The sequence below is a fragment of the Plodia interpunctella genome, chromosome 3 (genome assembly GCF_027563975.2).
Source record: "Plodia interpunctella isolate USDA-ARS_2022_Savannah chromosome 3, ilPloInte3.2, whole genome shotgun sequence".
Taxonomy (NCBI): domain Eukaryota; kingdom Metazoa; phylum Arthropoda; class Insecta; order Lepidoptera; family Pyralidae; genus Plodia; species Plodia interpunctella.
In genome coordinates, this window is record NC_071296.1 from 8,934,543 (window position 1) to 8,946,551 (window position 12,009).

Consider the following 12,009-nt stretch of genomic DNA (forward strand, 5'->3'; position numbering starts at 1 on the left):
ATCCTACTATCATATTTGTAACGCTTCAATGCACAACAACTCACACGGAAGATACCGACCTGAAAACGTGATTATCATAGGCCTCTCATGCAGATAACAAGTTTATTTAGTAAAAAGCGAACTTTAACATAAACTACTCATACTTAAGCTTGTGTAATTCAGTTCGGTTGAATGTAGCGCTCCTCAAATTAGCATCCAATTTGCTTAATGGCTTTTAATAAGTACCAGGCGCTGTTGAATTTGACTCGTAACGTACTTAAACGCTCTTAAATTTTTCCTGTTAAGTTTAATGATTAATTTTTTCAGTTGCCGCACTTTTTAAAATTAGCTATAAAATATAGTTCACATTAGAAATATTTAAATGGTTTTTGTATGCTTACTCGAGGTGTCTGTAAGCATACAAAAACCATTTAAGGATAGCTTATTTTTTTATATAGTATATGGTTTGATATGTGCTATTAGTTAAAACGTAAGCACCTAACCGCTTAACAAGTGAGATTGTAATGTTCAGAGTAAAAAGTTACACACTGTAGACACTTCAATTTTAAAAAGTAGATAACACAGCATCCAGATATTTCACTGCTAGTAAGTAATTTATACGTACACTCTATTAGTATAATATACAGATTTTCTGCCAATGCAAAACATGGCATGCATGCATGCATATATAACTATACAGTTGCGGCATTTTATTCCTTAGGCTATGAAAGTGGGTCAATGCATTGGCCACAGGCAGTGTTTCCATTTCGTTGGCAATGGTTACAAATCTAAGTTGCAGCTGCAAACTTATTAATTAACCGGTTCACAAAAGTGAGGGTTTTTTTACATTTTTATATTGTACCTTCTTTGATATTTTCATAAGAATCGTTTGGATATCTGACCGAAACGTTTTCTAATGTTGTTTTTCACGGCCAAAGTAAAATTTCAAATCTTCATCTGCAACGTAAAAAGCCAGATAACAGTACTAGAATTTGGTCTTAACAGCGTATTTTGACATGACAAATATTTACCATGTAAAATAACATTGAGAATGGCTACGGGTGGTTTAGTATTTACCTAAGTTACTTACTGGCATCTGGATAAGATTTGCGTAATGCCGGCTCCACACTGTCGCCGAACAGTTTGCCAAACTTGGGCGGATTCGGTATACATTGCTGGATTTTCATTACGGTAAATAAAAGCACTCATACTATAACTACGCAATGTTCACGCATTCGCGTCGGCATGTGTGTTCGGCAACAGTGTGCATGGAGCTGGCATAATAACTCATATGTGAGCATTTCCCCAGTTACTTCCTTCAGGCATTCCTACTTTTTTTTTTCTTCGCACGATCTTCGGCCTTAGTAATCAAACAATTGGCTCGCATATCTCCTTGACAACAGCCAGCGCTTTTTAGGTTGCGCCTTCTGCTAGGACCGGGCGGGAACAGCGGCCAGATATTTGTTCCCTACGTAATTTGTCGATGTACTAGGATTTTATGTTCCATTATTTCAATTCCCCGGAAAATGGAAAAGCAGTTTACGTAAGACGTAATATTTTGTGCAAAAATTAATTCATCTTAATGGATATGTTTTTGCCTAAGCAATATTTACATGACTAATAGTTTGTCAAGATCTTCTTCACACATATTATGAGTAACTACCGGCACATGTCTATTTCCATTTCTATATCGGTAACACATCTTGAATATAACAATATTACAATGCGTGACATATTCGCGGTATCACAATGAGGGTTCACACCTATTTTCTTGTCAAATAAGACCACAAGCTAAGGCTCATTCACATGGCTCTATGCTGTTATGTGATGATAGATCTTCCCGTCGCTTTATCCATTAATTGTAACATAGTTCAGCACGTTCATTTTATTTTTAAAAGTAATATCTAATTCTGGTCGTTTAGTAATTTGTTAATCAAGTTGGCAGCGGGTAGACCGTCCGCTTACCATAGACAATTGAAACGACGAAATTTGTTTATGGAAAAATTGCCCTGTTCAATGATAATGGCTATTTGCCAGTGATGGATAAATTTCAGATTCTTAGATTGCTTTCAGCGTTCAGATTAAACTTTGAAGGACTCATCATATTTTTTTGTAACTCCTATAGTTACAAAAAAATATGATGAGAGAGAAAAAAATATGATGTGTCGCCGTTTCGAAAAATTGTATTCATTATTTGTATACCCAAGTCTATTAAGTTAATCCAGCTTAAAAAAATATTGTCGTCGGAGAGATCTTATGCCATTTAATGCCTAACAAAAAACCCGTGTCCGTGCCGTAAACGGTTGAGGAGATAACTCGCTTGGAGCCGATCCGGGCCGCACCATCATGTCATACTTATGATAATAATGCATTGTCATGGAAACTGAAGCGGCGTGGGAAATTACAACTCTGTAAGTCAAGTAGGTGAAATCTAACAACGGGTCAGGTGAACCTAAATGGAAGTTAGTAAAAATATTACTAATTCAAAAAGTTAAGACTAGCTGTTAAACAAATCTAATTAAATCTTCATATAATTGAAATTCTATTATGCTAAAAATAACCTACAAGTGTAAACTGCAAGCAACACACTCAACAATTACGGTGCACAAACAAAGGGAGATTAAAGTCAAACACGATTGTTTGCCCGTGTTTCTAATCAACCACGGAGGTTGCTTCAGATATTTGCTAGCTTTTATTACTGGCTGGTTCTTATCTTCTTAAATTGCTGTTTCGCGTAGCGGGATTCCGGTCTACTGGCTATTTCAGTATCAATACTTAGGTCAATTCCTATACTGTAACAATTTGTGAGATTACGAACTTGATGCTCGAGGGCTGTCCTTAAATAAAGCGACTTGATATTGAATAAACTATAAGAGTTTTTACATGACTAATAGTTTGTCAAGATCTTCTTCACACATATTATGAGTAACTACCGGCACATGTCTATTTCCATTTCTATATCGGTAACACATCTTGAATATAACAATATTACAATGCGTGACATATTCGCGGTATCACAATGAGGGTTCACACCTATTTTCTTGTCAAATAAGACCACAAGCTAAGGCTCATTCACATGGCTCTATGCTGTTATGTGATGATAGATCTTCCCGTCGCTTTATCCATTAATTGTAACATAGTTCAGCACGTTCATTTTATTTTTAAAAGTAATATCTAATTCTGGTCGTTTAGTAATTTGTTAATCAAGTTGGCAGCGGGTAGACCGTCCGCTTACCATAGACAATTTTCGCGCACTCCAATTTTCGCGCGCTCAATAACCAATTGGATTCGCACGACAACCCACATTGTAATAAATAAATGATAAATATTTATTAATTAATAAATTATAAATATTTATTAATAAATAAATGATAAATATTTATTAATAAATAAATGATAAATATTTATTTATTACAAAAACACACTATTATACAAATGATTAATATTTTTAGTAATAGATTACGCTAGTTCACTATCGAATTAGCGGCCCGTCCCAGCTTCGCTTGGGTAAAAACATAATAAATTATACTTCAAAAAACCTACCTTAGGAATCACTCTATCAACTGGTGAAAACCGCATGCAAATCCGTGTAGTGTTTTTGAGTTTATCGTGAGACAGACAGACGCGGTAAAGGACTTTGTTTTATAATAAGCTAAAGCTATTCTGGATAGCTAGATCAAAACTAGAATATACAACAGAATCGGAGCAGAACCGAGGCACCCAGGTGACCGCGGCATTACGCACCCTTGTCACAATAATCGTGATGTAGAATCCGATAAGTCATTGCGATCCCTGGCTCCGAGGGAGGTATTCACAACGTTGACAGTTCCTTATCGATGTACATGAAAGATGATAATGTTGGCGCGACATGGGGAATTCAATACATAGCAGCGCACTTTGAAAGATCACTTTCTAAGGTTCTATATGAGTTTAATTTCATACGAATTTTCATAATGCTTTTGCGTGGGAAATTTCAACTCTGTAGGACAACTGGAAGTAGCAGAAATCTAACTTGTAAGATTTTATTAAACAAACAGGCAAGCAAACATCGGTACAGGTGAAACTAAATGAAAGCTTGTAAAAAAAAATTATGGAACTTCATTGTCAGCCACTTGCGTATTGCCACACAATCGAAAACGGAAATTAGTAAAATATTGTCGTAACGAATAAAGGAGACAGAAGCTCTCATTTTAAAAACTCCATTCAAGAATGTTCAATGCGAGGAGATGGAAAGGCTGAAAGGCGTCATTGAGACGGCCGCGAGCAAGATTGATGGCACTCCCCCACTCTATTCATTTAAAAAGGGGAGGAAAAAACTTTGTAGTGAGCTATACAGTAAAATAAGGAGAGGACAAGGCAAATTGATAGGTGAACTCTTCATTTCCCCATTTACAGAAGAAACAGTTATTGGATATTTTAACATAAATGATAACAAATATATGACTATAGTAACAATTTCTTTTTACTCCTAAGCATGTCCACCTGATGGAAAGTAACCACCGCATGCAGTCCACGGACGCGTGCAATACCAGGTAATATTTTAATACAAGCGCCAATATTACCACACGCGCGTTGCTGGCCCTGAATTAATCTGCTCGCGCCCTTTTTGAACTCAATGTTAATTAAAAGACGGTTTGTTTTGTTTCACATTCATCCGATTATGTCTGATTCGATTTCTATACTCGTTCGAAAATAGATTTCGTACGTCCGTCCGTATTATTGAAATAAAAATAGCATTTCAACTATAATAAGTTTAACCAGCAAATAATACTGTTATTAAAATAATTGTTATCACTTGAGCAAAAATCATCGGATGAATACAGACTATCCCGTAAAAGGAAAATATAATATTTTTTTAACTTGGTGAGTAAAGTTTGTTCATAATAGTAAGGGTTCCTAAAAACACATTAACTAGGAATTGTATCTACATTTGACATAACAACAAAACTGAATTCATGAAAAGGAAATAATTAATCAATCTAAATAATGACTTTTCTTTATGTATTGTACATTACTTCTGTAGTCTCGGTATTTACTGTTGAAACGACGAAATTTGTTTATGGAAAAATTGCCCTGTTCAATGATAATGGCTATTTGCCAGTGATGGATAAATTTCAGATTCTTAGATTGCTTTCAGCGTTCAGATTAAACTTTGAAGGACTCATCATATTTTTTTGTAACTCCTATAGTTACAAAAAAATATGATGAGAGAGAAAAAAATATGATGTGTCGCCGTTTCGAAAAATTGTATTCATTATTTGTATACCCAAGTCTATTAAGTTAATCCAGCTTAAAAAAATATTGTCGTCGGAGAGATCTTATGCCATTTAATGCCTAACAAAAAACCCGTGTCCGTGCCGTAAACGGTTGAGGAGATAACTCGCTTGGAGCCGATCCGGGCCGCACCATCATGTCATACTTATGATAATAATGCATTGTCATGGAAACTGAAGCGGCGTGGGAAATTACAACTCTGTAAGTCAAGTAGGTGAAATCTAACAACGGGTCAGGTGAACCTAAATGGAAGTTAGTAAAAATATTACTAATTCAAAAAGTTAAGACTAGCTGTTAAACAAATCTAATTAAATCTTCATATAATTGAAATTCTATTATGCTAAAAATAACCTACAAGTGTAAACTGCAAGCAACACACTCAACAATTACGGTGCACAAACAAAGGGAGATTAAAGTCAAACACGATTGTTTGCCCGTGTTTCTAATCAACCACGGAGGTTGCTTCAGATATTTGCTAGCTTTTATTACTGGCTGGTTCTTATCTTCTTAAATTGCTGTTTCGCGTAGCGGGATTCCGGTCTACTGGCTATTTCAGTATCAATACTTAGGTCAATTCCTATACTGTAACAATTTGTGAGATTACGAACTTGATGCTCGAGGGCTGTCCTTAAATAAAGCGACTTGATATTGAATAAACTATAAGAGTATTTATAATTTTTTTTTATTTTTTTTATTTTGTGGAACACTGATTTCAACACATCTTTTCTATTGTTACAGGCATCAGCAGCACCCTAATAGAAATTGGTATCATCCTAGCTACTATCACTAAACTGAATGGCGACATCGTCACCAACGTCCCAAATACAGAAAGTAATGAGATTTACCAAAGAGACCGCCCCAAAGACATCCTGGAACCTGAACTGCTTCCAGTACTTCATGGAAATGACACCAGGTGTCGTATATCGGAGTACCTCTGCGCTAATAAGAAATGCGTGCCTATAAACAGATTCTGTGATGGCACAAATGATTGTGGAGACTCTTCGGACGAACCTAGACATTGCACACGTAAGTACTTTTGACGCTTGTGACCAAGCGGAAAAAATAAAAAATAAGATCCTCTGCCTATCTAGTAGCGATAAACTTAAAAACTACTGCACGAATTTTCACGTGGTTTTCACCAATATATAGTGTAATTCCTGAGGAAGGTTTAGATGTATTCTTATTTTACGGGCTAGTGTAATGATAATTAGAACCTTAAAGCAATTTTATCTGACGTAGAAATAAAACAAAAACTTTATTTTCTTTCGCACCTTTAGTTCTCCCGGATTTGGACTTCGAGGATCATAATCCCCTTTATCGGTAGTTCTCTCGTGACCCATAAACGGCCATTACTTGCACCAGCAACTCTCCGGATCCCATTACTGAACACTCGATATTACTTATTTGATAAATTAGGTTTAATACCTGTAAAACGTCTTTTGTCTGCTAAGTCTGGGTACAATTTCAATCATAACTTTTGTCTCATTATCTCTCTCTTTCATTTTATCTTGTGTTTTGATGCCTAAAGACAGCAGAAAAATATACTTAATACATAATTTTTGGTCAATAAGTCGCCTGTCTGACGGTATAATTATAATGACGATTGACGTCACATTTACTAAGATTTGGTAAACACCTCTCTCTCATCTGATCGATTTCCCGGTATCCTCAGCCGTTGAGCGTCGGAGCTCAGGGTACGTCGAATTTTAGAATATCATGTCAAACTGAAACCAGCATAAACGGGAAGGCAGGTACGCTCTGAAAAGGGCCGCATCGCACTTATCTCCGCATTCAGTGGGTGTAACGCAACGAAACTAATCTCTCCGTCTACCTGACCGGCTGCAGAGCCGGGCCTAGATAAGTTCAGAGGCAATTGGGCGGGTTTGAATTACGGCGCCCGATCTTTCTTATGGCTTTTTTATTCTATCTAAACGTTAGAGATTTTGATCGCGACTACTTAGAGGTATAAAAAGAAAAATCTTTCACTGAGTTATCGTAGAGGAAAGCAAACAGATCACAAAAGGTTTTTGTGATCAATTTATTTGTAACAAATATGTTTTTATTAGTATTGTATCTGATATTTGTATTCTTTATTTTGGTTTTGGTGAAATAGGTAATGTATAATACATTATACAAATGTTATATCGTGTTTAATCCCTAGTTCTGTTCTGTGAAATAGCTTTACTACTTTCTTGAGTGAACTTGTTTTAGTGTAATTCCCTGTTATGTATAAAAAAGTTAAAGCATATATATGCTTACACTAAAACAAATTGAATCGAACGAGGAAAACCATACTTTAGCTTAAAATATGTTATAATATTTTTACAACAGGCCAGGGATTGTCTCTTCCATTTTATAGTAATCTTCCTAGCACTTATTTCGAACGTGCACCGGAAACAGCCATTAGTGCGGCCGGCATTTTCATGCTATGATAGGGCCGACACTACTAAAACAACCTTGAGTAATGGAAACCTTACTTTATCTTCAATGAAAGCATAGCTCATGGGTTTGTCCGTTTTAAGGATATTGACATTTGAAATTTTGCTAATGGGCCTGTGAATCAATCACCTGATTGATTGAGCTGACCTGGAAAAGTAGGGTTGACGAATTTTTACCACAAAAATACTTTTTATTTTTACTTTGACAAAGTGCTTTTGATATTGACAAGTTTTGTCATTGTTAGGGTGAGTTGCACCGTCAATTTTGACGTTGATTTAGACTTAACGCAAAATTTACCATGCAGTGCAACCATCCTTAAAGTGGGTAAGTCCACTTTGACGTTAACTTAAACCTGCGCAGCAAAAGTACGTCAACGTCAAAATTGATTGGCCCAATCCAATGTTAGGAATAAAAAATAAAAATGGCATGGATAAATCTAACAAACCGCGACATAATATTAAAACACTAATATAATTATTATCGAAAATACTTAAATTTAGCTGGTGTATTCCCATGTTAATATAAGTGAGGAAAGCAAGGTAACTAATCTACTTATTTTTCTGCTATTTGCATATTTCTTCAGTATTTATTGCCCTACCCCACATATATATCTCACCTACCTTACTATTAATGATCGTAAATCGTACAACTCACGTATCAACGCTCCATACTCCACTCCACGCCACTCGGGACCACGTATAAACCAAAATTCTGGCAGAGCATCAGTAACGAATACAATATTGAGTTTGGAAATGCGCAGACACGGTCCTCATGTTCCTTTCAGAGCAACAACTTTAAAAGCTCCGACTACAATAGCTCCACTTTGAGCACCATTAGTTTTCATCGCGTCACAGAATTTAGAATTATTATATACTATAATCTAAGCTTCGTAAAATATTTTTTATATGAAAAAGTGAAAATGGATCTACATGAAAGCTCTGAAAGGAATACTTCCCAATTTCGATCCCCGTTCTTCGAAAGTAGATTTCTACGTGAGACAATAGCATTATGAATACGCTTTGGATTACATTCGTGTCGCTTACTTGAGTTAATATATTCAAAGTTGCTTTTGCAGGGAGAGAAATTCGTTTCTTGAGTTTTGGAAATTGTATTATATGAACGTTGTTTATGCTTTTAAATCGGATTTATTTTGCAGTAATATGTTATGGTAATATGAAAATAAGTCGTTCCACAAGATGTAAAATGATAATGCTTTCGTGACTCAAGTATCCATAAAACATTATGTTTGGCTACCGAAACTAACAAGATTTTGAAGAGATTTTTTTAAATTACTTATATATAATATTTTGTGATATATTGTAAGATACAATAAAAAAATTGTTAAATTAAAATGATTGTCGATTTAAAAATATGTGTATTCTTTCGTGTCTTTCAAGTTACGAATATATAAACATTATTCATAGCTTTCGAGATACACTATTCTCACCCCAGCCTACTTCTTCACGCAGGAGAAAAAGGGCAATTTTGAATCTATTTGCCTTTCCGTTTATTATCTGAATTTATCAGATTATTTTCCTTTTGGTCTTGTTTCAAATATAATTAGACAAAATTGCAAAAATGGTAAGGCTTAAATATAATATCATTAACTACCCAAATATAGGTACATCATTTTCCTACTTCTAGAACTAGAAATGCTAAATTTCACATGAAATGTTGATAACTTTCATAACTTCATGACTGTCTTATCATAATTACATTAAAATCTGAGCCGACGCCACCGTCCTTTGCTCAGGGATATTTAATTTAAACGCAGCACAACCGCGCCTGTGACGTCTAATAGTTTGAGCAGGGCTAATAACATTGACGCTCTTAACCTGGGGGTCACTAGAATTACTATTCGATCGAACTTCACTTTGGAAATTTTTTTAGACGTACCTTTGGTATTAGAAACGTGACCGATGGTGCGATTTCAAATCAATTATGGAACAGGTCTCACGAGTATTTTTATGCGACGGAAACTCCGTCTCAAAGTTGACTCCAATTAATATAATGCAATTAAAATAATAACTATGAATAAGAATATTTTTATTAATTCATTGTTCGAAAAGCTCAAGTTTTGAAATTTTATTAAGTAGCCGTACGATCGCTACACCTCGATAGTTTTGGATATCTTATCCTATAGCTCCATCAACTAGAACGAGGGCTGTCAGGAATACTCGTATTTGATTCTTTGTTTTATACAAAACCTGGAAAGGAAATTCTCTCGCCTATCCGTTTCCCAGTCTCTTCTTCAGCGGTCAAACGTTAAAACCCAGGATAAGGTAAAGGAATAATAGGTACTTTTAGGCGGCATTTCTTCTCAGCAGTGGTCATTGTGTTAATTTGATTATGTAGCTACGAAGTTTTCTATTAATCATATAACTTATATTCCTTATTGTATAAGTTACAACTTCGCGAAAGTTGGTAACTAACTATTGCCACAACTTCATTGCTTCGACTCAAATTGCATTAAAATCTGAATCTTTACTCATTATGTAGCAGCTAGAGTATGACGCTAATAGCATTGACGTGTTCAGACGGTAGCTTATTGTGCTAAATAATTACGGATCAAAATTAGTGCAGGTATATATAAGGTATTATATAAGAACTAGCTGCGCGCTGACATCTCGCTCCCGTGGAAATTTCGGGATAAAAAGTACGCTATATGTTATTCCAGGTTATAACCGTTCTGTGTACTAAATTTCGTAACAATTCGTCTAGTAGATTTTGCGTGAAAGAGTAACAAACATACACACATACATCCTAACAAACTTTCGCGTGTATTTCTGTAATGGTAGATTAAGTAAGTTTGGTTAAATAAACATTAAACAGAAGATGGTAAAAATCACTTTTCTGAGCTCAGATCTTACATCAGGAAGGTTGAGGAGGAGACGTTAAGCAAGCAAGGACATACAATCACATCCAAATCATCAAAATTGTCAGGTTTATTTTATACGTGGCTTCGTGGTCTCACAGCCCTGAAGTATAAATAGATTATGGTTTTATGCTACACGTTACAAACGCCAGTCAAGTATCTAGACAAGTGGTACTGTAAACACATCCTTATCTTTTACCTTTATTTGTTGATTTTACTACAAATACAGCTTATTTTGTAAATAATGAAATATCTACGACATGCCGACTGTTATTAATAGACATTCTCGGAATATATCGCACAATTTCCTGGAAGTGTCTATTAGAAGTCAATTTGAGTTGTATTTCAGAAGATTTATTTTGTGAACAGGTATTCGTGTATGACTTGGGTGTTAAATTTTGGAGTAAGTAAAAATTTCGATTGATTCGTGAAAATTGATGGTATAAGCATACGAAACATATGAAATTTAGAATACATTCAAACGTATAATAGGTATAGAGTTATAGATACCTAAACTTATAAAAATTATACTAAATCCTGTTATTTAGATGGTCCATATGAACCAAAAGATTCTCCCGTTACTGAAAATGTTTGCATCACAATTATTTTCACTCCAAAAATACCAGGTGACCGAATTCAAGCCGACAAGTGTCAACCGTATGAAATCTGCCAACCCTAACATTTTTTTTGCCAACTCACTTATTACAAACCGAACCTTTTTGCCAACAACTGCATCCTCAGTTCCTCATTCATATTTAATTCGCCAGCCCGAGATTACATTCAGGCTACACTGCGATCGCGGTTATTTATCTTATTACGTGAGGCACAAAAGCCATTATCCTTTGTTTATAGCTTCGGCTGCTTGAATTGCGGCGAGCGTCATTAAAACTTAATAATGGTCGCTCAATCCGCCGTAGGCACTGCCTATTTCTGTCCAACAATATCTTCGGTCAAATTTGTAACTGGTACTTTTTAAATTTTTGAATTCGGTCATCCAGACCAACGAAAGTGCTAAAATTTATCAGCTACATATAATTATAAGTTATAAATAAGTAAACGTTTTATTATTATCATCTATACAAACTGACTTTTATTATCAAACAAATTAAAATTAAACAAGTTCAAATGTTAATTTTTCTGATTTTCCCATATTTTGTTCTGAGCATTTAGCAAAATGTCCACTAATATAACACTTTCTACCGATTATATTGGTTATATTGCAGCTTTAAGTTTTACAGAAAAATTTAATACAACCACTGTGTTATCATTTCTTTATAGGTCCTTATTACAATATTTTGTTCTGGGCATCTAGGTTTTATGGTTAGGTACAACATGCGATACATTACAGGTGACTGCAATGCAGAATTTGCAGGTTTGGATCCCTCGAGGTTTCATTTGACAATCTGACCTACTAGCATGGAATATTTGTAGTATCACTGATA

At 35.1% G+C, this 12,009-nt stretch overlaps 1 protein-coding gene across 1 annotated transcript in view; it reads left to right on the plus strand.

The window, feature by feature from the left end:
- The window catches only part of LOC128683762 (uncharacterized protein), a 79,233-nt gene that overhangs the window by 13,595 nt on the left and 53,629 nt on the right, over window positions 1-12,009 (plus strand). The window contains exon 2 of the mRNA XM_053769690.2: window positions 5,992-6,279. Coding sequence (XP_053625665.1) covers window positions 5,992-6,279 — 288 coding nt within the window. The remainder of the gene's footprint in view (window positions 1-5,991; window positions 6,280-12,009) is intronic.